The 26,746-nt window shown below is 39.9% G+C and overlaps 1 protein-coding gene across 1 annotated transcript in view; it reads left to right on the forward strand.

Annotated features, from left to right (window-relative positions):
• The window catches only part of Appbp2 (amyloid beta precursor protein binding protein 2), a 48,571-nt gene that overhangs the window by 15,787 nt on the left and 6,038 nt on the right, over nucleotides 1-26,746 (forward strand). Inside the window, exons 2-12 of the mRNA XM_021648371.2 lie at nucleotides 1,184-1,272; nucleotides 2,811-2,962; nucleotides 3,642-3,765; nucleotides 11,626-11,794; nucleotides 13,306-13,395; nucleotides 18,086-18,153; nucleotides 18,231-18,336; nucleotides 19,475-19,599; nucleotides 22,111-22,196; nucleotides 23,968-24,158; nucleotides 25,451-25,616. Coding sequence (XP_021504046.1) covers nucleotides 1,184-1,272; nucleotides 2,811-2,962; nucleotides 3,642-3,765; nucleotides 11,626-11,794; nucleotides 13,306-13,395; nucleotides 18,086-18,153; nucleotides 18,231-18,336; nucleotides 19,475-19,599; nucleotides 22,111-22,196; nucleotides 23,968-24,158; nucleotides 25,451-25,616 — 1,366 coding nt within the window. The remainder of the gene's footprint in view (nucleotides 1-1,183; nucleotides 1,273-2,810; nucleotides 2,963-3,641; nucleotides 3,766-11,625; nucleotides 11,795-13,305; nucleotides 13,396-18,085; nucleotides 18,154-18,230; nucleotides 18,337-19,474; nucleotides 19,600-22,110; nucleotides 22,197-23,967; nucleotides 24,159-25,450; nucleotides 25,617-26,746) is intronic.

Raw genomic sequence — 26,746 nt, forward strand, 5'->3', positions numbered from 1 at the left:
TGAATTAAGAAAACATTTTTTAAAGGTTCTGTATAGCATACATACGTTCAAAAGCATTTACTGAAATTGAGGTCAGGGAAAATGATAAAACAGAATTTGTTCTTTTTAAAAAATGTCATCATTTATTTTATGTATGAGTGTTTTGATTGCCTATGTATCTGTGTACCATGTGTTTGCCTGGTGCCCTAGGAAGCCAGAAGAACGTGTTTTATCCTCTGGCTTTAGAGTTACAGACAGCTGTGAGCTACTGTGTAGATGCTAAGAATCAGGACTGTATTCCTAGAAGAGCAGAGCCAATCTCTTAACTGAGCCATCTTTCCAGCCCTTCTTTATATTTGCTTTTTTAAAAACACGTTAGTAATTAACTGTTTTTACATTTCTGCACATTGTGGAGTTTGGAAGACAGTTGAAGGAGTCCGTTTTCTCCTTCCACCCTGTGGCCCCCTGGGATTGAGCTCCTGTCTCAGGCTTAGCTACAAAGCTCCTGTACGTGCTCAGCCATCTTGGTAGTCCCTAAGTGGTTTTTTAAAAAGTTGTTACAAGTCAGACTTTACGATCTCTAGAGATAGATGTACTGTATAAGGTTAGTGCTTGTGAAACATATGCCAAACTAAGTTGAGAATTTGAAACGGACTGAGGGCCCAAAAGCATCTCGACAAGCTCTGTTTTCTAGACACTGTCTTTGCTGTCATTTTGATAACTTAAATTATCTAGCTTTGTTTAAAGGAAAAAATAAACAGATTTACGTTTCTCATAGTAGGCATACATATGGTAAATATATAGTTCTATACCACTTCCTGGCACTTTTACCATGTGCTCTTCTGCTTCACAGTAGAAATCCTGAACAATTATGCACAATTGTTAAAGTTTTTATAAGTTGTAAAAATGGATTCATTATACTTTTTCTTTATGGAACTGGTGATGGTGGTGCACATTTAATCCCAGCAGAGGCAGGTGGATCTCTGAATTCAAGACCAATAGTCTGAGTTTTAGGACTGCCAAAACTACACAGTCTACAAAACCACCTGCCTACCTGCCTGAATGAATGAAGGAAGGAAGGAAGGAAAGAACGAATGAATGAATGAATAAATAAATCCTCTTCTACGTCAGTTTTTTTTCATCACAAAGTAGAAAGTTAAATGTAAAAGTTTGAAATAATTATTTTTCTTTTTTATTTTTACAGCTTTACCAACAGGGACGCTTATGTCAACTGGGCAGTGAATTCTGTGATTTGGAAGTTTTTGCTAAAGTTTTGAGAGCTTTGGATAAAAGGTAAATTTGTGTGTGTGTGTGTTTATAGGCTAGCTTGTTTGCTAATTTCCTTCCTTCCTTGTCTCATGTGGCCCAAAATGGCATTGAGCTTGCTAAACTTCTAGTCCTTCTGCCTCTACATAAGTGCTTGGATTACAGATTAGGGACGAGGTCTCCAAAAAAAACCTACTAAAACATACACCATAAAAGTTGCCACCAGTACCATTTTTAAATGTGTAAGCTCGGTGGCTAAGAGCACTGGCTACTCTCCCAGAGGACTCAAACACAATTCCTGTCACTTACACGACAGCCAGCAACTATCTGTAACTCTACTTTTAGGTGATCCAATACCTTCTTCTGGCCTTCAAGGACAACAGGCATTCATATGGTACATAGGCATACACACAGGCAAAACACTCATATACATAACATGATAGAAAAATAATTTATATAGGGCTGGAGAGATAGTCAGCAGTTAAGAGCCCTGACTATTCTTCCAGAGAATCTAGATTGAATTTCCAGCACCACATGGCAGCTCACACCTGTCATTAGCTCTAGTTCCAAGGCTTCTGACACCATCACAGACATACATGCAGGCAAAACACCAATGAACATAAATTATTTGAAAATGTATAATATTCAATAATATTAAGTGTACTTACCCTTGTTCATCAACCAGTAATAGACTTTTTCACCATAAAAACAAAAGTTTATGAGTAGACAAAAGCCCACCACCCAATGCTATGATAGCAAATTCCATGGCATGGGACTACAGCTCAATGGAAACCCTTGAAGAACAAGATGATAATAATAGTCATACTTTATACATAACGGGAAAGGTCAAAGAACATGCGTTTGCTTTAAAAATAAATGTAAAGCCCTTACTGAGGGGCTTTTTTGTTTTGAAGCAGGGTCTCATGTTTGGATGCCGTCCCTGCCCTTACACCTTACTTGAGACAGTATCTCTCTTTATGTTCCCTGCTCCACATGCTCACTAACCTGGGAGCTTCCAGTAAGTCTCTGGTTCACGCCTCCCATCACCTCCTAGGGTTGCACTTGTGCTACTCTGTGGATATATGTGTGTTTATGTGTATTCTGGCAGTCCAGAGTCAGGTTGTTAGGCTTGGGAAGCAAATGCTGAGCCTAGCCCACTTGTCTTTTGTTTTTCAAAATAGAGTTTCTTTGTGTAGCCTTGGCTGTCTTGGACTTGCTTTGTAGACCAGGCTGGCCTCGAACTTGCAGAGATCTGCCTGCCTCTGTCTCCCTGAGTGCTGGAATTTACCTGGCTCACTTGTCTCTTTATTTTGGAGCATATTTATTTTTTTTTCCCCCTGGTTTCTCTGGAACTCCTTCTGGAGATCACCGCTGGCCTCAAATTCATCAAGATCTGCCTGTCTCTGCCTCCTGAATTTATTTTATTTTTATGTTTTTACAGACTTATCCTCACTCACCTTATTCTGTTTTGGAAAACAATGGTGACATATTTCATAAAGAAGCAGCCAGCTCTAAAGGGATAAAATCAGTTACCCCTCTAGAATCATATTTCTCTTCTCTTTCAGACATTTGCTTCATCATTGTTTTCAGGCTTTGATGGATCATGGTGTTAGAGTTGCTTCTGTCTTGGCCTACTCTTTCAGTAGACAGTGCTCTTACATAGCAGAATCAGATGCTGCAGTAAAGGAGAAGGCCATCCAGGTTGGCTTTGTCTTAGGTAAGTCATGGCAAAATAGAGGGGTGTTCTATTCTGCAGGGGTCTTGTAGTTAAACCTTCTAACTGTACAGAGTTCCCACAGGCAGGTTGTGAGCAACTGTCCCTCCTAGATGTGGCATTCCAGCACAGTGGCAGCAGTATCACTCACGTATGAGGAAGTAGACTTAAAGAAGTTGAGTGAATGGATCAGCTCATAGCCCTGAGTGAGCTATGTTTAGAATCCTGTGTCTCTGGGATCCCAAAGCAGGTCTTTCTGCTGCGTCATGCTGTCACCAAATTCTTTAACTGCTTACTGTGTGCTGTCCCAGGAGACATAAATCTTTTCAGGGCCTTGTTTTGTTTCTCATTTCCAAAATTAGTTATTTTTAATTTTTCTGGAGATACTATAAGGATAGCAGATACATTAACTTAAAATATTCTGGAAAGGCTTATGCATATTGAAAATACTGTTTGCTAATTTTGTAACACAAATACTTTTCACAACTTTACAAAGTATGTTTCAGGCAATTATTTATTCAAATTATTGTTCCCTCTTTTTGTGCTGGGGACCAACGTTTTTATAAGTTAAACATAAGATGTTAATACTAGGGAGTTTTTGTTCAAGTATTTAGTTGTAAACGTGTCACTAGCCTTCCGGCAGTTCACTGGGTCCCTTAACATTACTACTTTTGTTCTTCAGGTGGCTTTCTTTCCGATGCAGGCTGGTACAGCGAGGCGGAGAAGGTTTTTCTCTCTTGCCTTCAGTTGTGTACTCTACATGATGAGATGCTCCACTGGTTTCATGCAGTGGAGTGCTGTGTGAGGTAAGCTGGAGCCGGTCCTATGATTAAGTGGTACGTAGTTAAAGTGCTGCGTACGGCTGGTGGTTTGGATTCAGAATTCTGGTTATGTTCCCAACAGCCGAGTAAATCTCTTAGGTGATAATTATGTCATGGTTTGCTTAGTCCAACCTTCTTCCATTACCAGAATGTCATTAACCTGTTATAGTTGTGTGTGGGGACAGGTTCTTTCTGTGTAGTCCAGCCTGGCCTCATCCTCTGCCTCCCAGCTGTTGGATTTAAAGGGTGCAACACCATGCCCAGCATTTTGTTTTTGTTTTTCAAGACAGGGTTTATCCGTGTAGCCTTGGCTGTCCTGGACTCACTTTGTAGACCAAGCTGGCCTTGAACTCAGAGCCTGGTTCTTTATTTATTCGTTTGTTTGTTTATTTTTATGAAGTGAAAGCTTTCTTAAGAGTTGGGTAGGAAACAGTTTGAGCATGGATTAAAAGAGGACCTGTATCTCATGTATTTTAATTCCCTGATGTCCAAAGATAAATAGAAATGAGAAGCTAAAACAAAATAATGTTATCTCAGTGTTTGAGAAAAAAATAGTGTATATATACCTCACTAATTTTTTTTTTTTTTTTTTTAAGGGCAAAGAGCATTTTCAAACCTACCAAGACCCCGGGTGTACTAATGTGTACTAGCAGATACCTCTGTGGGTCTACAAGCCAGAGCCAGAACCTTTGGTAACCTCTGAGTCAGTTACTGGCAAGGGGAATGGCATCCCTACTCTAATACTGCTTTAAATTAGTCACAGCTTACACCTCAGTCCTGTGCAAACATCATCAGTGCTTCAGCACACTCAGGCTCTGTCATTAAGCAAGAGGGGCAAGAATGGCTCCTTCTGACTTATCTGCTACGTCTCACATTGGTTTCTTTGTTAGCTTCAGTCAGACAATTCTGAGCTGCATGTGGGTGCTGAGAATTGAATCCAGGTCCTCTGGAAGAACAGCCAGTGCTCTTAACTGCTGGACTATCTCTCCAGCTCCTTGTTTGCTTAAGTCAAATTAAATGGAAAAAAAAAAGGGAAGATTCAGATAACCATAGTCAGAAGACAGAATTGACACGTAACTGCTGACTTTCTAGAAATTAAAAACAAACAAACAAACATAAGGGAGTCTTAGGAAAAGTTGTACATTATCAGTTGGAAATTTTAGATTAAAGAAACAAATTTCTAGAAATGCACAAACTATCCAGAAGATTGTGGAAGAACTTGAGCATTTCAACAGACCCATAACAGGTGGAGATTGAAATTTTCTGACAAATAGGAATTGCAAATTTTCTTGTAACAAAGAAAATTCAGAACTAGAAGACTTTGCTGGTGAATTGTGCCAAGCATTTAAAGAGTTTGCACTGGTCTATCCCAGACTCTAGAATATTGAAGAAGAGTCCCTTCCCAACTCATTTTATGAGGCCACTATGATTCTATTAAGGAAAGCCCAGGAAAGACATCACCAAAAAACAAAACAAAAAAACACAATTAGAAACCAGTACCTTCTTAACTATAGATGCAAAAATCCTTAACAAAGTACTAACAAATCAAATCTAAAACAATTTATATTATAATATTAAAGTGAGATTTGAACCGAGGATGCAAGAGTACTTGGATATGAAAATCAAGTAATATAATATGCCATGATAATAGATTGAATAAAAATATGATAATTTTAGTGGATGTTAAAAAGTATTCGTCAATCTGCTATCCTTTCTTAATAAAAATGCTCAGAGCTGCTGTGTGGTGGTACATGCCTTTAATCAAAGCACTTGGGAAGCAGAGGGAGGCATATCTCTGTGAGTTCAAGGCCAGTTTGATCTACAGAGGGAATTCCAGGACAGCCAGTGCTACACACAAAGAAACCCTGTCTTTTGGGGAAATCAGAACAAACAAAACCTAACAGGAAGCTAGAAGTTGGAGAGAACCTCTTTGCTGTAACAAACTACAGGGCATGGTGGTGTAAGCCTGTAATACTGTCTTGAGCTACATAGCAGAACACTGTCTCAAACCAAGTAGAAGAATGGTACCATTGGGAAGAGTTGGGGAAAGGGGAAAGAAAAACAACAGTAACTTGGTGTTACCCTGGATGCTTTTCTTTCACTGGATCAAGAAAAGGGTAAGGGACATCTACTGTAGTTAGTCAATAATATGTTGGAAATTTTAACCACAATGTGCAAGAAAAAGAAGTAAAGAGTATCTGTATTGGAAAGGGGAAAAAGACCACACTCAATGACTCAGAATGTAGTTAACTAGGTGTCGTGGTCCACATTTGTAATTCCAACACTCAGGAGGCAGAGGTATTTGGCATTGCTGAGAACTTGACTTTAGAAATAAAAGAACATTAAATCCTTTAGAAAATTTGCTCTAGAGGACAGTATCAAGCTGGGTCTTGTGGTTTACTTCTGTAATCTCAACACTCAGGGTACATAGCAAAATCTCATCAGTCTCTTTCCTCTTTTCTCTCTTGTACCTGCACTGTCTTGTCCACCTACTTGAGCCTCCTGAGTTTTGGGAGTACAGGGCTACACTACCATTCCCACTGACCCTGGCTCCAATAAGGACAACCTGTAGAATGGGAAAACGTATTTACAAATCATGTATTGGGCCATGGTCTAGTATTTAGACTATATTAGTAAGTACAAATGACCCAAGTTTTTAAATAGGCAAGGGACTTGAGAAGACACTTTCCAAAGAAGCTGTGTAGATTGGGAACAAGCATATGAAAAAAATAGTAGTAGGAGTATCAGTCGTTAGGAAACTCTAAGTCAGACACAGATGAGATACTAAGGATTTTGTTTTAATGAGCTAAAGTGTTAGCTCAGTGGCAAGAGCTCTTGCCCAGCATGTTTCATGCCAAAACAAGCAGAAAGTTAGTGGTGGTGAGGATCAAGAAAAATTGCAGACTTTGCATATACTGTTGCCGAGTGTAAAATGATGCAGCTGTGCAATATACAGTTTGGCAGCTTCTCAGAATCTAAACATAGAATTACCATATGGCCCAGCACTTGCATTCCAGGGTGCATATTCAAGAGCATTTAAAGCAGAGGCTCAAGGGCTGAAGACATGGCTCAGTGACGGAGAGCATGTATTGGAGGGGGGGTTGTTTGTTTTGTTTCTTTTTGTTTGTTTCATTTTTTGAGACAAGGTTTCTCCATGTATCTCCAGCTGTCCTGAAACTTGCTCTGTAGACCAGAGTGGCCTTGAACTCAGAGATCCGCCTGACTTTGTCTCCCAAGTGCTGGGACTAAAGGTGTGCTCTGCCACCACCTCCAGGTTTACATTTTAAATTCTTGTATAAGGCATGAATTTGATTCCCAGAACCCACATCAGGCAGCTCACAGCTTCAGGATATGACACCTCCCTGACCTCGTACATAGGCATACACACGTACACATAAATAATAAAAAAAGAAAGCAGAGACTCAATTTGTATGCTGTGTCCCAAGAGCCGCCTTTTCACTGTGTCCCAGTGATGACATCACATTATGAATCCATTGATTAGTTCACGATCCTCATGATCTGTCTCTAGGCTTTTCTTTTTCTTTATTTCTTTTTTCAGGTTGTTTGATTGTTTGAGGCAAGGTTTCTCTGTGTAGCCCTGGCTGTCCTGGAACTTGCTGTGTAGACCAGGCTGACCTGGAACTCAGAGATCCTCTATTGCTGGGATTAAAGGTGTGTGCCACCATGCCCAGTTTAGTCCCTTGATTTTTAAAAAAAATTCCATTTGTTTTTATTTTTGGAGGAGTAGGGGAAGGGGATGGGACACAGTGCACATCCGGAGGCCAGAGGGCAACTTCCAGGAGAGCATGGTCTCCTTCATCTGGGTCTCAGGGATTGACAGATTGTCACATGTAAAAGGATCTTTTATTCACCTGCTTCAGTTGTCTCAGAGGCTTACTGCCGTTGTCAGCTAACCCAGGCCTAGTCCCGAAAGCTTCTAGCCTCCATACAGTCTAACCGAAGCCTAGAATGTTTTCAGCCTCTGAGGCTCCTTAATAAGCTCACCTTTTCTTATTCTTACTAAGTGATTGGCTTTTGGCTTCTTCCATTTCCAACATGAGTAGAAAGGTCAGCTGGGTGCTTTCTCTGCCTCTGAGCTAGTAAGCTTTCACCCCAGCATCTGGCTGCCTGAAAGAACAGTTAGGGCTGCTTTTATTTACTGAGCCTCTTTCCACCTGGTGTCGTGTATTTTGCTTTGGTCTGTCTGATAGGGATCTAGTAACTTGCTTTCTTTTATAAATTGTATGCTTGTGTTTGTACCATGCATATGTGTGTTCACATGTGTGGGTACTTACGCGAGTGCATGTAGAGTCATGTAGTTGACATTGGTTCTTCCTTGACTGCTTTCCACTTCATTGAGGTAAGGTCTCTTGAATCTAGCTATCCAGCTTTTTCCAGAAATCCCCTGCCCCTCTCTCCTCAAGAATTGTAGGTTGTCCCTAGGCCTGCCCCGTACTATTTAGGTAGGTTCTGGGAATCCAAATTCTGGTTCTTATGCTTTCATGGCAAGCTCCTTATCCTTTGAAATCTCTCTAGCCAGCTTTCATTTGGTTTTTACTCGGTGTAGGTGTGTATATGCATGCACATATAGGCACACATTCCATGGCTTATGCCAGACCACAGCTTTTGGACTTTTGGGATCCCGTTTTCTTTTTCCACTGAAATCTGGGTTTGTACATGTGCCACTGCCTTTACTCTCAGTCATCTCGCCAGTCCAGCCTTTTAATCTTACAGTAGACTAGATGACTTCTGTGTTTATATATTTTCCATTTAAAGCTTGAAGAGTTTGTCATGGTACACAGCAGTTGCTTTTCAGCCAGGCATTGTAGCACATGCCTTTAATTCTAGCACTTAGGCAGAGGCATAAAGATCTCTTGAGTTCCAGGATGGCCAGGGCTTTGTAGAGGCCCTAACTCAAAAAGCTAAAAAAAAACAAAACAAAACCAAAAAACAATAACAAAAGTTGATTTTTGCAGTAGCTGTTGATCAGGGAGGTGTGAGTTCACGTTGTTAATTGTAAAAATAAACTACTTTCACACGTTGGCACTGTACTCTTTGCTCAGACTTGCCAACTGTACCAAAAGTTTCTTGGATCTTTAACTCTGCTTACTCTCAGGTCGGATGGACACGGACACACAGAACCTAATGGGTCTCTATATTTAATTGTCCTTTTTTTTTGAATAGACCACCAGCAAGGACTGGAGAAACACCACGCAGTGCCTTTCTGGCATCCCAGGCTAACTCCGACCTAGCTGTGTAGCTGAGAATTACCTTTAACATCTGCTCCTCCTCCAATAGTCTGTTGCCCTATCATATGCCAGTCGCTCAGTAATGGTCAGAGATGATCATCGTCCTGGAGTGCACACGGTGAAGAGCATTGGCGGCTCTTGCTTTCCTTCCCGGTGAAGTGTAGCATCTGTGCTTACCCCTCTCTCATTCACACCTGCATCTCTAATAAAAATCCCTCTTGGAATATTCAGTTCTTGGTCTGTTATAAGGGCTTCATTCTGGTGGCCTTGCTGTCACAAATGGGATTTTTGAGGGGGTTTGTTGGTTGGCTGCCCCCCTCAAAGGGTCTCAAAATCAAGGCTTCCTTGCCTCAGCCTCTTCAGTGCCGCTGTTACAGGTGTGTGCTCTCACACTTAGCTTAGAGCATCTCTAGCACTGAGGGAATTCTGTTTTAATAGCATTGCTCTACCAGCCAAGTGAAATCATCTTTCCTGCTGTTGAACTAAAACTTCCCACATGACTTCTTTCTTTCCTCATCTTCCTGTACACAGTCTTCTACACAGCGTGTTCCAGACGCACTTGCCACCTTCTTGTTCTTCCCCTTTTCTGCCTTTCTTCTTGTCTTTTTCAGACAGGGTCTTGCTATGTACCCTCAGCTGACTTCACATTTGTCATGCTCCAGCTGCCCTGGCTAGGATTACATCACCAAGCAGTTTGTTTCTCTCTTATTCTTCACCATACCCTATTGCTAGAAAATTTAGTGGCACAAAAACTGACCCTCAATGAGGGTGTTAAAACATTATATGCACTACCTTTTATAAAAAGATCAAGCTGTTCCTAAATTTCTTCTGCTAGGATTAAAGGCTCATGCACAGCACTGAATGTTTTCTTAACCAGCAATCCTTCTGCCCTTTTCTTTTTTTTTTTTTTTTGACGGGGGGGGATCCAGTCAGTCTAAAACCATATCACCCTGAATATGCCTGATACTATCTGCAGTTCTTCCTGTGTGTGTCCCCTGACTATAAAAGAAAGGATAGACTTTTAGATTATTAGAATGTTTCTCATTTTGGTTTGCTGAGATGTATTTTCAGTATAGCATGAAAAAAATATTTTTCCAGGTTTTCTTTTTAATGCTAGCAATTGAGCCCAAGTGTTTTTATATAGTAAAATGCTCTATCACAAGCCAAATCTCCTTTTTATTATTACTAGTATTTGAGACAGGGTCTCATGCATCCCAGGCTAACTTTGAACCAGCTGTGTAGCTGGGAATTACCTTTAACATCTGCTCCTCCTGAATCTACAGTCCACGTGCTGGATGATAGGTTCATTCCACCATGTGTAGTGTGTGTGGACTGGGGTTTGATGTATGCCAAACAAGCATGTTGCCGGGTGAACCACATCTTCAGCCCTAGTATTTATTCATTCACTCGCTCACTCACGCACTTAATTTATTTACTCATTTATTTATTGTGGGCAGGGTCTTGCTAAGTCACCACAGATGGCCTTGAACTCATTCTGTAGCCCAGGCAGGTTATGAGTGTGCAGGGCTTGTGCCACCAGCCTCACTGCTGTTTTTTTATTCTTTTATGCTGCTCAGCTTCTTCATACTTGATTTCCTTGCTCAAAAATAGTCATTGCACCCAGCATTCCAGATCAGTGTGATTAATTATCCTTCCGTCTCATTTCTGTGTGGTGCTGGGGAATGAGCAGAGCGCCTCACACGTTGTGGGAAAGGCTCAGCCGCCTGTTTATGTCTTCTGCTCATGTGCTTTCATCTGTCTGTCTATTTGGTTTTATTTATTTTTAGACAGTTAGCTCTGCCTCCAGCGTGCTGATATTAATGCCCTACTTGGTTTCTTTGAAGTATCTTTTATGTTTTTATTGCCCTGGGTTCTATGCATTTTCAGAAAAATGTATTGCCCTTATAGGTGGTTATAGCATTTAAAAAATAAGCACTATAAAAGATAAGTATTTGTCTGTCCTAACAGCTATTCTTCTTGTCCCATATTGTCTGTAGATGTATATAGTCCACTGCCTAGAGTTTAGTCTGATCTGAAGCGTGTTGATACTCTTTCATTCTCATTAGATTGGTAGCAGGTTATGCATTGTTTTCTGTAGCATAGGATTTTCTGCCACAGAGAGTGTAGGACAAATAGTTACCATAGTTTTATCATTGAATTTACCTTAATGTAACAGTAAGCAGAAATGAGTACTTACAAAGCAGCATGAATGGGAGTAGTGCCAACTGATGAAATGGTACACAGATATTAAAAGAAAAAAAATAGAAAGGTAATGGCAGATAGTAGTGGCAGATTGATTTTTTTTAATTTTTTACATTTTCTATATTATATTTGAATTTGGAATAAAAGGATTTTTTGTTTCTTTGTTTAGCACATGCTGAGCAATTTTATATAAAATATGCACAAGCAGCATATTTTAATATTTAGGGAGAGATCAGTCACAAAAAACTTACAGCATTATCACTGACACTTTAGACAATGATTCTTTCTTCCATCCACTGTCTTGTCCTTTAGGTGCTGCATCGTCATTTTAAGAGAGTGCCAGAGTCACTGCGCTGGAAGTGTCAAAACTAACGGACTCTTTTGTCTTTTTCAGGTTGCTTCATGTGCGAAATGGAAATTGCAAATATCATCTAGGTGAGGAAACATTTAAATTAGCTCAGACGTACATGGATAAGCTGTCAAAACACGGCCAGCAAGCAAACAGAGCTGCCCTCTATGGAGAATTGTGTGCGCTCTTGTTTGCAAAGAGCCATTATGATGAGGTAAGTTGGCAAAAGGAGCATTTGTGAGATGGATCTGAATATATGAAGTGAAATCTAGGGCTCTTAAGCTTTTTGTACAGGTTATTTGTCTGCCCAGCTTGTTTTAAAGGAAATCCTTTGTTAATTGACATATTTGTTTATATGTCATTTTGGATTAACTATTTAAACCCAAGTTTGAACATAAGTATTTAATTTGGCAAGCACCTTACCACTGAAATGTCTTTAAACTGCATTATAGGTACCATAGTTTCAAAAATGTTATTGTATTACTTTGAAACAATCAGCTTACTTAGTAGCTATCTTAGTTAGGGTTTTACCTCTGTGATAAAACACGCTAACCAAAAGCAACTTAGAGGAGGAAGGGTTTATTTCATCTTAACATCAAGATAAGAACTCAAGGCAAAAAACTGGAGGCAGGAGTTGCTGCAGAGCACATGAAGGAGTGCAGCTTTCTGGCTTGCTTCCCATGACCTGCTCAGCTTGCTTTCTTACAGCCTTCAGGTCCACCAGCCCAGGGATGGTCCCACCTGTATAAGTCATCAATGAAGTGCTTATTAGAACAATATGTAGCATAAAGTAGGCCCTACTAAACAGACAACATAGAAAATAATAGCTAGATATAATAGCACACACCTTTAATCCTAGCACCTGGGAGACAGGCAGTTTGAGGCCAGCCTGATCTACATAGCAAGCTCCAGCTAAGCCAAGGTTACATAGTGAATCCTATCTCAGAAAGAAAGGGTGAATGAAAGAAAGGGGGAGAGAGGGAAGGAAGGAGAGACAGAGACAGAGAGACAGAGACAATACAATATAACAGAAGGGGAAAGATAATACAGGAAATTTAATCTTGGACCAAAGTCCAAAAGATGAGCTTGGTAAACGAGTGGGCTAGAAGAAAGGGAATGCTTCCTAAGGCAGTGGGAGATGCTATATACAAAGGTTTCTGGGAAAATACAATCTGTAATATTTTAATTTAGAAAAACATGTTTTTGAGGGGTAATGTTTGATAGCACTCCTAAAATCACCTCTAGTACATTGAACTCAGGAAAATCCTCCTTCCTGATTCTGGAATTACAGGCATGCACCGCCACACTTGGCTTCAGAAAAAGCATGGATGTAAGAGCAAATATAGTGTGATCGACTCATACTTTCAAAAAATAGTCTCAGAAAATTTCAGTTTTAAATAATTTGTATGTCAGGGCTGGAGAGATGGCTCAGAGGTTGAGAACACTGGCTGTTCTTCCAAAGGTCCTGAGTTCAATTCCCAGCAACCACATGGGTTCCATTAGCCCCCTCCCACACACATGGTGGCTCACAACCATCTATAGTGAGATCTGGTGTACAGGCACACATGCAGGCAGAATGCTGTATAAATAATAAATAAATCTTAAAAAAATAATAATTTGTGTTGTGTTTAAGTAGTTGAAATCTTATAGGGTAAATTCACAATGATTTCATTAAATACTTTGTTGAGTTTGTTACTTTTCTTTCTCTTTTCAATGTTTTCAAAGGCATACAAGTGGTGCGTTGAGGCAATGAAGGAAATTACGTCAGGCCTACCAGTCAAAGTTGTGGTGGATGTTTTAAGACAAGCATCTAAGGTGAATGTAATGTAAAACGTTAAATGTTTATAGGACTTATTTGGCTTTAAATTGTTAATCAAGTCTTTAATAACTTAGCTGACCTACAACTAACTTGATCTATTCTTTAAGTTTCTTTGCTTAGTCTTAGAAATTTAGTTTCTAATCAAAACTGTCCCATGGCTGGGTGTGGTGCCCCACAGCTTTGGTCCTAGCACTTGGGAGGCAGAGACAGGTGGGTCTCTGAGGTTAACCTGGTCTACACAGTGAATTATGGGACATCCAGAGCTACATAGTGAGATTCTTCCTCAAAAAACTTAACAATAACAAACAACAACAACAAACTGTTGATCCATTTTATCTAACTTTCTTTGATCAGAGAAACCTTGAAATAATTGTTCCAGCTCACTGAAGTTCACAGTACTGTACTGTTTGGTGCTATTTTTTGTTTTCCTTAAAGCTGTACAATAACTTCAGTTTCTTGCTCAGAGATCATGTGGGACCTAGTAACATTTCTCTAGGCTGGGGGCTGGGCCTCCTAGTATATTTACCTTCCTCCTAGGATCTCATTTCACAGCAACACAGCTTGTCACACTTGACCTGGGAGACAGTCTTTATTTGATTTTTTTTTCCTCTAGTTTCTCTTAGTCTTCCCCTCCCTTCCGCTAGCCCCTTCCCACACACAGGGTTTCTCTGTGTAGCCCTGGCTGTCCTGGACTCACTTTGTCTACCAGCTGGCCTCAAACTAACAGAGATCTACCTGCCTCTGCCTCCCAGGTGCTGAGATTAAAGGCATGCACCACCATGCCCAGCTTCTCTAGTTTCTTTTTCTGTAAATAATTATATAAACTCTCTGAAGCCATTTATTAGTACCTTAAAGTTACTGTTTCATCTTACAGGAGCCTTAAAGCTTGGATGAACTTTCACATACAATCTTTGTCTAGAAGTTACTCACTTGAGTATTTCATTTTGGTTGGGTTATTCTGAGTCAGTTCAAACTTTGGATTAAAAAACACTACTGCTAAATAAATAGAAAACACTGTTTTTGTGAAATACTAAAAAAGTTTTGGTTGAATTGTGATCTTGGTCTGTAACCTGGCTAGCCTTAAGCTTGCTGTGTAGTCATGGCTGCTCTCAAATTGTAACTTTCCTTGGGTTCCAGGCATGTACCAATGTGCCTGGATCTCTAGAGCAATTCTAATAGCAATATAAATATTTAGATAACATCCACACGAGGAAAGGATATTAACTTGCTTAATTTAAACTCAGAATTGCTGAAACAATCCTCTACAATAAAAGATCTTCTAGAGGTATCTCCCTCCCTGATCTTAAGCTGTACTATAGAGCAACAGCTAGAAAAACTGCATGGTACTGGCATAGAAACAGAATGGTGGATCAATGGAACCGAATAGAAGACCCAGAAATAAACCCACACACTTCTGGACACCTGATCTTTGACAAAGATGCCAAAACCATACAATAGAAAAAAGATAGCATCTTCAACAAATGGTGCTGGTCTAACTGGATGTCTACATGTAGAAAAATGCAAATAGATCCATACTTAACACCCTGCACAAAACTAAAGTCCAAGTGGATCAAAAAGCTCAAAATAAAACCAGACACATTAAATCGGTTAGAAGAAAAAGTGGGGAAAACCCTAAGACTCATTGGTACAGGAGACAACTTCCTGAAGAGAACACCAATAGCACAGGCTCTAAGAACAACAATCAATAAATGGGACCTCATGAAACTGAAAAGCTTCTGTAAAGCAAAGGACCCTCATCAAAACAAAACGACAGCTTACAGATTAGGAAAGAATCTTCATCAACCCTTTATCTGACAGAGGGCTAATATCCAATATAAAGAACTAAAGAAGCTGAAAAGCAGCAAACCAAGTAATCCAATTAAAAAATGGGGAACAGAGCTAAACAAAGAACGCTCTGTAGAGGAATATTGAATGGCAGAGAAACACTTAAAGAAATGCTCAACGTCATTAGCCATTAGGGAAATGCAAATCAAAACGACCCTGAGATTTCACCTTTCACCCATCAGAATGGCCAAGATGAAAAACTCAAGTGACAACACATGCTGGAGAGGTTATGGAGAAAGGGGAACCCTCCTCCACTGCTGGTAGGAATGTAAACTTGTACAACCACTCTGGAAAACAGTCTGGCGCTTTCAAGATCCAGCCATACCAGTCCTAGGCATATATCCAAAAGAAGCTCAAGTACACAATAAGGACATTTGCTCAACCATGTTTGTAGCAGCTTTATTTGTAATGGCCAGAAGCTGGAAACAGCCCAGATGCCCCTCAGCTGAAGAGTGGATGCAGAAATTGTGGTACATCTACACAATGGAGTATTACTCTGCAATGAAAAATAAGGAAATCATGAAATTTGTAGGTAAATGGTGGGACCTGGAAAGGATCATCCAGAGTGAGCTGTCCCAGAAGCAGAAAGACACACACAGTATATACTCACTCATATGGACATATAACATAGGATATGTTTTATATATATCCTACTATATATTACCTACTAAAATCTGTACATCTAAAGAAACTAATCAAGAGAGAGGACCCTGACTAAAATACTCAATCCCCATCCTGAAAGGCAAAGAAGAAGGACATCAGAAGAAGAAGAAAACAGGAAACAAGCTAGGAACCTGCCAGAGAGGGCCTCTGAAAGGCTCTGCCCTGCAGACTATCAAAGCAAACACTGAGACTTATGGCCAACTGTTGGGCAGAGTGCATGGAATCTTATGTAAGAAGTGGGAAATAGTAAGAGCTGGAGAGGACAGGAACACCACAAGGAGAGCAACAGAACCAGAAAATTTGAATGCAGGGGTCTTTCCAGACACTCATACTCCAACCAAGTAACAGGCATGGAGATAACCTAGAACCCCTGCACAGATGTAGCCCATGGCAGTTTAGTGTCCAAGTGGGTTCCATAGTAATGAAGAGGGACTGCCTCTGACATAATCTGATTGGCCTGCTCTTTGATCACCTCCCCCTGAGTGGAGAGCAGCCTTACCAGGCCACAGAAGACAATGCAGCCACTCCTGATGTGATTTGATAGACTAAGATCAGAAGGAAGGAGAGTAGGACTTCCCCATCAGCGGGCTTGGGGAGGGGCATGCGTGAAAAGGGGGGAGGGAAGGTGGAACCGGGAGGGGAGGAGGGAAGGGCTTATGGGGGGATACAAAGTAAATAAAGTAATTAATAAAATTAAGTTAAATTTTAACAAATTAAAAAATTAAACAATAAATATGTATTTGTGGGTCTGGAGAGATGGCTCAGAGGTTAAGAGCACTAGCTCCTCTTCCAAAGGTCCTGAGTTCAATTCCCAGCAACCACATGGTGGCTCACAACCATCTATAATGAGATCTGGTGCCCTCTTCTGTCATGCAGGCCTACATGCAGGTAGAGTATTGTATAAATAATAAATAAATCTTTAAAAAATATATGTACCTTTGTGAAATAACAACATGTACATTTTGTATATGCACATGGTATTAGATTTCAAAAACTGGCAATCACCGTGGTTCAATTTTTTTTAAAAAATTGGAAACTTGAATTTTGTACATATAAAAATTATGTGATCCTGATAACCTTATGTCCCAGATCTTGTTTGTTTTCATAAACTAGTGGGGAAAAGTCCTAAATAGCATCACCTCTAAGTAGCAGGAGCTATTTAACCAAAGGGTCCAATCAGATGGCTCAGTGGATAAAGGCCCCTGCCACCAAGCATGACAACTGAATTTAACTCCTGGGAGGCTCATGTGGTAAAAGGGAAGAACCAAGTGCTGTAAGCTGTCCTCTGACCTCCACAGATTCTATTCATGTGTATGTGTGCATGTGCCCAGAATGAATAATGTATAAGTAATTTAAAAGTATGAGACTGGAGAGCTGGATCAGCAGTTAAGCACTGGCTGCTCCTCCAGGGTGCCCAGGTTTGATTATCAGCCCACACTGCAGCTCACAAACACCTATAACTCTACTTTCAGGAGATCTGACATCATCTTCTGGGATATGTGTAGGCAAAATACCCACACACATAAAAACTACACATTTAAAAATATGTACATGTGCTGGGCAAGGTGTCAACAGCCTTAATCCCAGCACTCAGGAGGTAGGGAGGCAGAGGCAGGCAGATCTCTGTGACCTTGAGGCCAGCCTGGTCTCAGTAATAGAAAAGTTTATTTTGGCCCATTCCAGAAATGAAATATATATTTAAAAATACCATGCTGAGTCCTCCCTCCAGTATTTTATTTTAATATTATAAAACAGTAAACATTTACCAGCTTGTGGATTGCTTTTGTTACAACAGGGATTTTTGTTTGTTTGTTTGTTTTTTGTTTTGAGGCAAGGTTTTTTTGTGTAGCTTTGACTGCCCCGGAGCTTACTCTGTAAACCAGGTTGGACTGGCCTTGATCTCAGAGATCAGCCTGCCTCTGCCTTCTGAGTGCTGGGATTAGAGGCTTGTGCCACCACAGCCCATCTTTTATAAAAGATTCATGCTAGAAATGTCAGATTTTTCCCAAGTTGTTTACAGATCTGTTTCTTAGAAAATTACTAGAGACTTAGAAAGAAATTACGAATGGAAAGACTCTCTGAAATATTGTTTATTAGCTATTGTAGTGTGAACCATACTTACTGTAGCACACTATTGAACTGTTTGAGAGTTGTTTAATAATTCCTCTCTGTTTTTAGGCTTGTGTAGTCAAACGGGAATTTAAGAAGGCAGAGCAGTTGATTAAACATGCAGTGTATCTGGCACGGTAGGTGATTGGTACTAAAGAAGTTGTTTTAACGTGTTTCTCAGTTGTATATGCTAATAGTTCTGTATCTTTTCTAGAGATCATTTTGGATCTAAACACCCAAAATACTCTGATACACTGCTGGATTATGGATTCTACTTACTCAATGTAGACAATATCTGCCAGTCTGTTGCGATTTACCAGGTGTGTTATTGGTTATTTCCCTTTCCTTTAAATCTAAGTTGACTTGCTGACCTATATTTGTTTGTTATTTCTTTTTTTTAGATTTATTTATTTATTTATCTATTATATATACATTATTCTGCCTTCATGTACCTCTGCATGCCAGAAGAGGGACCAGATCTCATTGTAGATAGTTGTGAGCCACCATGTGGTTGCTGGGATTTGAACTCAGGAGTTTGGTAGAACAGCCAGTGCTCTTAACCTCTGAGCCATCTCTCCAGCCCTGTTTGTTATTTCTAATCCATGTATAAAATAACTCTTTGAGGGGTAGAGGGATGGCTCCACAGCTAAGAGCACTGGCTGCTCTTCTAGAGGACCCAAGTCCAATTCTCAGCACCCACATGACAGCTCACAACCATCTGTAACTGCAGTTACTGGGGATCTGATACCCTCACATAGATGTTCATGCAGGCAAGATACCAATGCACATAAAATAATTTTACAAAGCAATAGCAGACCAACTTAAAACAGATAGATGGGTGGATGGATAGATGGAAGTATAGATGTTTGGATGGACAGATAGATAACTCTTTGAACCCTGCCTTTCTTCTGTAGGCCTCACCATTGTTTACTAAGTATAAAGGCTTAAGAGTCAAATGTTTTAAGGATTGAAGAGAATCATCCAGGACTAGAATCATCAGGTGGTGGGTCTGTTCCACTGTACTTTCTGTTGTAATTTCCTTGGTTGATGGCTTAATTTTGTGGAGGATTTATCAAGTGTCAGTCTAGCATTAGATTTAGACCGTGCAATTGTTACTTCAGGTAAATGATGTCCTGTACCGTGGCACTAGACAAGATGTCACTGATTTTTGCAGTTCTCTAAGAAGGGTGTAGAAGAAGCTGTTAGGGCTGAGGTGTGAGTCTGGTGGAGCTGCCTTATATGCACTTGGTCTTGTGGCTGAAAAACAACTCACGTGGCTTTCCAGACAGGTGTCTTCACAGAATCAGGTCTTGGGGTGACTTGCATATTCTGCTCTTGTTTGAATCTGGCAAGACTCTCCCATTTGAAATGTAAGGGGTTGGGTACATACAGTGTGTGGCTGGTTCACTTAACTTCAGTAGCACACAGTACTGTTAAGTGTCGCTCTGATTCTTTCAGGCAGCACTTGACATTCGGCAGTCGGTGTTTGGTGGTAAAAATATTCACGTAGCAACAGCTCATGAAGACCTGGCTTATTCTTCCTATGTTCACCAGTACAGTTCCGGAAAATTTGACAATGCACTGTAAGTTTCACTTTCTTTTCTGAGAATTATGATCCCCCCTCCCCCCAGTGTAGTAGTCCCTTAAGTTTTATATGAATAAACTTGTCTTCCTGTTGGTATAGAATGTTTTTGAAGTCATCCCAATTTCTAAGACATCCATTTAGGCTTGTGGTTTTATATTAAGATTTGTCTATTTTTATATGGAATGAGCTTTTCTGTATTTCAGGTTTTTGGTTTTGGTTTTTGTTTTTTGAGTAATTAGTAGCCTCTGGCTCAATGGCAAATTGACAACCTAAGAACAACCTACAAACTTACTGCTGAAAAAAACAGAAAAACTGGATATGTAAATTATAGCTGTTCTTTTTCATGTGTAACTAAGCTTGCAAGAGTGAGAAAAATCCCAGTAACATAAAATGGGCAGTAAATCTTCAGCCATGGACTGTGGCCCACATGCAAAATATTTTTGTCGGTCAGATATGCTCATTGTTTCTCTATTTCCTATGACTGTTTCGTGCCATGATTGAAGAGTTAAGTAGTTACAAAAATATGTTGGCAACATCACAAAGTATTTACTGTATAGTCCCTTACAAAGAAAATTTTCTAGATCTGATAGAGAAGAAGAACCTAGTAATATTTTGGAGGAAAATGACAACAAAAAGCAGGCCAGGTATAGGGCATACCTGTAATCCACACTCATGCTGGGTCTGGAAGATCAAGGATTTAAGGCGCTTCTGCCAAGCATGACAACCTGAGTTCCAGCCCTGAGAGCCGTATGATGGAGGAGAAAACTGAAGCTCCTACTAGCTTTCTTCTAACAGCCTGAAAAAGGATGGGGAAAAAAAAATCCAGGGCCAGTCTGTACTGTATAGTGAGTTCCAGGCCAGCTTAGACTACACAGCAAGACTCCTTTCTCTTTAAAAAACAAACAAACAAAAACCACACACACAAAACAGAAACTTGTTCAAAGGCAGGCTTTAGTTTTTTCAGGGGTTCTAGCTGTTATCCAGCTGTTCTTATACTCTGGGCTGAAATGATCCACCTGCTTCCGAGCTGAGAATTTTAAATGAAACAAGATACATCCTCCATTATGGTTGAGCCTTGAAAAAATGTTAACTTTCAGAAATTTGTCACGAAGGATCACGCTCTATGTGGTTCTGTTTATTTGTGTTCAGATAGGAAAATCTAGAAACAGAAAGTGAATGATTTCTTAGATCTGGGTGTTGGAAGGATATGGGGATTGTTAGGTGTATATAGGTTTGTTCTTTTGTTTTAAGTGATAAAAATGCCCTAAAATTGATTACAGTGGTAAATGTACTACTCTGAATATACTGAAAAGTGTGGTGGCTAACACTAATATTCAAGGTGAGACAGGAGAATTGCCATGAATTACCAGTCTAGTCTAGTAAATAAAATCTTGTCTCAAAGAAAGCAAGCAACAGCTGAGGAAAAGGCTCCTGTATTGTCCTTGATGTCAAAACTCTATAGACAAGTTTAACAGCACTTTAGTTGGCAACTAAAGAGAATTAGTGAATTTGAAGATAGGTGGAGATGAGAAGTTTGGTTGGGGAGCTAGAGAGATGGTTCTGTGGTTAAGAATGAGATACTGTTCTTTCGCAAAAACTGTATCTGCTAACTTAAACCACCTGCAACTCCAGCCCAAGAGGAGAGTAACACCTGGACTCTGGGCTTCTCAAATGCACATACCCACACTCAGATACGCAATTTAAAGTGATAAAGAAATCTTATTTTAAAAGAAGTTTGAGTTGTAAGGGAGTAGCAAGTATAATAGGCAAGTAGTTTACCTTTTGTTTGTGGGCTGGCTGCGAACAGATAACCAGATGTTACTGTGGACAGGAAATTAGAGGGCTGAGTGATTTTTAGGGGACTTTATGTACTCTCTTCAGTGAAAGTGAACCATGTGCCTATGGAGGGGAAAGCACTCCAGAGAAAGAAGAGCAAATGCTAGAGTGAGAACAGATTTCATCCAGAAATTGCTGGGCATGCGTGGCTGGAGGCTCAGAGAGGTGATGTGAGAATGGCAGGAAATGACGTCAGAGAGGTGGCAGAGAAATGGAGTCTTCTTGACTGTAGTGAGGACTTTTATTTAGAGGGAGATGAGAATGCAGTGGGTGTTGAAAGTTTAATTCACAACAGATTGAAAATTTGGGCCTGAAGCTTAGAGTGCTTGCCTAGCACCTGAGAGGTCCTGGGTGTCATTCCTGGTTCATCAAAACGAAACGAAACTCTGACTCTTGAAACTTTTTTTTTTTTTTAAAGATTTATGAGTATGTGTGAGAATAAGTAAGTGTGTGTGCACGCGCGCACATGCCACATACTTGCAAATGCCCATGGAGACCAGAAACGGGTGTCACCCTCTGGAGCTGGAGTTACATGAGTTTGTGAGCCACTTCTCCAGCCCCAAAACTCTTTGATTCATTTTTTAGTTTTACTAGTACTTTCTGCCAATATTATAATCCATGTTGTCACTGTTAACTAAAAAGAAACACTAGACTCTATCTATGTGTGTTACAGATTTCATGCAGAAAGATCCATTGGTATCATTACCCACATCCTACCTGAAGATCATCTTCTTTTGGCTTCTTCAAAGAGGGTGAAAGGTACCCTTTGTAATCTAGTCTCAGATGATTGTAAATTGATATATGGCATAAAATACGGCTGTTAGATTGTATGGATATATGACTAAAGTAGTTTTCTCCTCTCTGTGATTCACGTCTTTCACATAACATTGTTCATTTTACTTCCTCCCTTTCCTTTGAGTAAGACAGAGGAGTAGTGCAGATGATCCCACAATAACAGCGAGGACTGAGGACGGCTTCCGCAGAGCCAGCTTACAGTGCACCTTTCCTCGGCCTCAGCTTTTAAGTGTTCCCCAACACCACTTTCTGATTTTAACTTTTCTGCTAATCCTCACCATTGCTTTCTCTTAATGCATCGATTCTGCTGTGACTAGGTCAGCCTTGTGGTGGTCATGTGCATGTCAGTGAGTCTTACTCTAATCCTAGCAAGTAAGTTAGATAATAAGAAAAATAAATTGTTCCACAAAGCCCCACTAATACTGAATCACCATTTTGTTGATTACAGTAGCCCTTTTTTTCTTTAAATGATAAAGGGCCAGTGGGGTGGCTAAGGGGGTAAATAGACTGGCTACCAAGCCCTGCAATGTAAGTTCAGTCCCTGCCACTCAAACAATAAATAAATGTTGGGAGAAAAGTTAGTAACTCTTCCAGCTTTATTATCTGTTATTTTTTTACCTATTATATCATGTACATTTTATTTAATATACATAGGTGTGTACCTTCTTCTAAGCTTCTTAATCTTATGTCTGGTATTAAAACTGTTTTAAACCTTCTTTTTAAAAAAATGCTGCCGTAAGGTATCTTTCTATTTACTACCTTTGTACAATGCCAGTAAAATAAAAATAGCTGGTAATATCTGTATTCTTTAGGTCTTATATGGGATTTGAAAACTTTGAATGGAACTTCGAAACTGAAATGTCTTCTGGCCTGATTGGCCTGATTGGAGGAAATAGGAAACTTGTTTTTTGTTGTTGTTGCTGTTTGTTTGTTTTTCAGTTATGTGTGGTTTGAGGTTATGTTTTAAAGGATGGTTGCAGAATTGTCAGAAGTGCTTAAAGTACCTCTTGAAATTGCGTAACTTTAACTTTGACTTCTATCATTACTCTTCACTTTTTTGTTGATTTGTTGATTTGGTTTTTTTTTGAGACAAGGTCTCATAGTCCAGGCTGCCCTTGAACTTCTCCTGTAGCCAAGGCTATCCTTAAACGCCCAATCCAGCTGCCTCAGCTTCCCTGTTGTTCACAGAGGCATTCCCTACCATTCCCAGGTGGCTGTTTACCTCCTATAAAATGGGGCTGAGTATGGCAGTAGGAGCTGATTCTGCAGCGTAATTTAAGGCACACCATTTCCCCTTAATTTAAGGCACACCATTTCCCCTTAATTTAAGGCACACCATTTCCCCTTAACTTGAGTAGATATTCTGTATAAATAGAGCGACTTTCCCAAAATTGTGCTGTTGAAGTAGGATAGTTTGGCTGAACACAATAGCACACATGGAATCCCAGCATTAGAAAGCAGTTGAAGCAGGAGGATTGCCATGAATTCAAAGCCATCCTGGGCTACAAATCAAGAGCCCAGCTCAAAAACAAAGCAAAACAACAACAACAAAAATCTCACAAATGTAGACTACTTTGATATTGGCCAGTTCTAGACCACAGTCAGTGTGTGGTCTGTTGATACAGTGGAGTAGTCAATATTCAGTTAATACTACAGTCTTCAATTGCCAATGAAATGTTGAGCCTTTTGGGGAAGTGGATTTTAAGTTTCCTAATTCATCACTTTGTTTGTCCAGCACTCATTTTAGAGGAGATTGCAATTGACTGTCACAACAAAGAGACGGAACAGAGGTTGCTTCAGGAAGCACATGACTTGCACTTGTCCTCTCTCCAGCTAGCTAAGAAAGCTTTTGGAGAATTTAATGTACAGACTGCAAAACACTATGGTAACCTTGGACGACTTTATCAGTCAATGAGGAAATTTAAGGTAAAGGGGGTTTGCATTCTTTTATTTCTAAACATTAGTTAAGTTAAAATAGTAAGTCTTCAGTAATCTTAAATAATAAAGCATATAAGTATCTTACCTACCACCAAGGGAACTGAGAAAATAATGAGTAGTCAAATTGTAAGTGAAATGACAGAATCAAGACCACAAAAAAAGGTTTTTGATTTAACAAGGTGGTATCTTAGTCAGACTTCAGTCATATCTCCTAGCATAGTATATTTAAGTCCTAGCATAGTATGTTTAGGTCTTAGCACAATGTCTAGCCTGTAGTAAGTATTCAGAGAAGAGCTACAAAATCTAGCACAACACCTAACACTAATTTTCTTTTAGAATTTTGTTTTGTTTGTTTGTTTTGTTTTTTGAGATAGGCTTTCTCTATGTTTCCAGCTTTGCCTCTCCTGGACTCTTTGTGGAGCAGCCTGGCCACAAACTCACAGTCGTCTGCCTGCCTCTGCCTCCCTGGGTGCTGGGATGTGTGCCTGCACTCCTGTCTTCTGTTAGGATTCTTGTTGCTAGTCAGTAATAATAATATATTCCTTAAGTTAAATGCTTGGAAGGCTGAGGGAGGGGGATTGTTAGTTTGGTGCCAGCCTGAGCTATTTAGGGGACCTCACTGGCTGTCTCTCTTTCTTTGTAAATTTTATGTGTGTGTAATACATACACACAAGCGTATGCACATGCTCTCATGCACATGTCTGCATAAGGCAGTACCATCTCTAACAAGTTGAAATTATTTTTGGGGATGTGGTAACTCAAAGAAATTTTTTTTCTTTTTTTGAGATAGGGTCTGGCTATGTAGTTCTGGCTTTTCTACCTGTCACTGCAAGAATTAAGTTGTATGCTGTCGTGCCTGTCTTCATGTTCATTTTAGGAGGCTCTTTACTGCTCTTTTTAAAGTTTTTGATGCTTTTGGGTTTTTTATGACAGCATCTTCTCTCTGTAGCCCTGGCTGGCTTGAACTATCAGTCATTCCTGCCTCTGCCTGCCTGTTGTTGGAAATACAGATATGTCGCACCACACCTAGCTTAGAATGTTTAACCTTTACCTGTATCACTTTAGGCTTTTGGACCATTACTGTCATCAGCTTGTGTGCAGTTTACTAAAACCATAATGTTTTTCATTAGCAGCTTTTGGAAAAGGCATAGGCTGGTCTTTGATCTTACTACCTAATGGCTTTTATAAGCTGTGGTTGATACTTAGAACAAACTCGCACATTGAGTAGAATTGTATTAAGAAAAAGTACAGTCTAATGTTGTATTTGGCCTGTTTTTCAGGAAGCTGAAGAAATGCACATAAAAGCAATTCAGATTAAGGAGCAGCTTCTTGGTCAAGAAGATTATGAAGTAGCCCTTTCGGTGGGACATCTGGCATCCTTATATAATTATGACATGAATCAATATGAAAATGCTGAGAAACTGTATTTACGATCTATAGCAATTGGTAGGTTACCTTTAAATCTTACTTACTCAGGTGTCAGAGAGCTATATTCTGTTTGTTGAGATAGGGTTCTTCTTTGTAGCTTTGGCTGTCCTGTAATACTTTGTAGACCGGGCTGGCCTGCCTCTGGCCTCCCCCATGCTGGGATTAAAGGCGTGGGCCATCACTGAATGTCTGCATTCTTAGTCTACATTTAATGAACACCGAGCATTTGGATTGTTTCCATTTGATGGTTTTAGCTCATTGTATGAAACTGCTGTTACTGTCCTTCCCCGCTTTCATGTTGAATCGTCTGGCATTGTTGACCAGAAGATTCTTCATGTTCCGTAGCTGTGAGCCCTGTTGGTTGCCTGGGCTGCAAGATGTCCTCTCATCCTGTGGTTTGTTTTCTTGTTTCTTTTCACTTCATTTCATTTTGGTTGTGTGTTTGTTGATACAGGGACTCATGTAGCTCAGGCTGGTATTGAAGCCTGCTTCGTCCTGATGCTGGAATCACAGGCATGTACTGCCACAGCCAGCCTAAGAACCTCCTTAGTTTAATGGGATGCCTTGATGTGCTATTTTTTTTTTTTTTTTTTATCATTAGCGCCTTTTAAATTTATTTTGAGGGATTTTTTTCCCCCTACCAGTACTCTTCTACAAGATCATCTTCTGGACACTTTATGTAACCATTCATGGTTAGATCTGCAATTCAATTCTAAAATTGTTCATCTTACAAGGAATCAAATTTCACTTCTTCTATGTATCTACATAGTTGACCCGGGACCATTTCTTCAACAGTGTCCTTTCCCTTTGCTGTCTTTGTTACAAAGGGTGATCCATATGTGTCTTAACTAATGTATATTGCTTACTTGATCAATTCCTGAGTATGTGAAATACTAATGTTCTTAAGATCCTTATGACGGATAATTTCCTTAATTGCTTCTAACCTAGTTAGTTCTCAGAACACCTGCTTCGGTTGACCGGTCTCATTTTTTTCTGGCTTATTTTTCTATGTATCATTTTACACAAAGGCAGATGAATAAGTATTTTCTTATATTCCTTTATATTTTTTGGTTTTGTTGGGGGTGTGGTGTGGATATTTCAAGACAGGGTTTCTCTTTGTGTAGCCCTGGCAGACCTGGAATTTGGCT

Source organism: Meriones unguiculatus, chromosome 7, assembly GCF_030254825.1.
Source record: "Meriones unguiculatus strain TT.TT164.6M chromosome 7, Bangor_MerUng_6.1, whole genome shotgun sequence".
NCBI lineage: Eukaryota > Metazoa > Chordata > Mammalia > Rodentia > Muridae > Meriones > Meriones unguiculatus.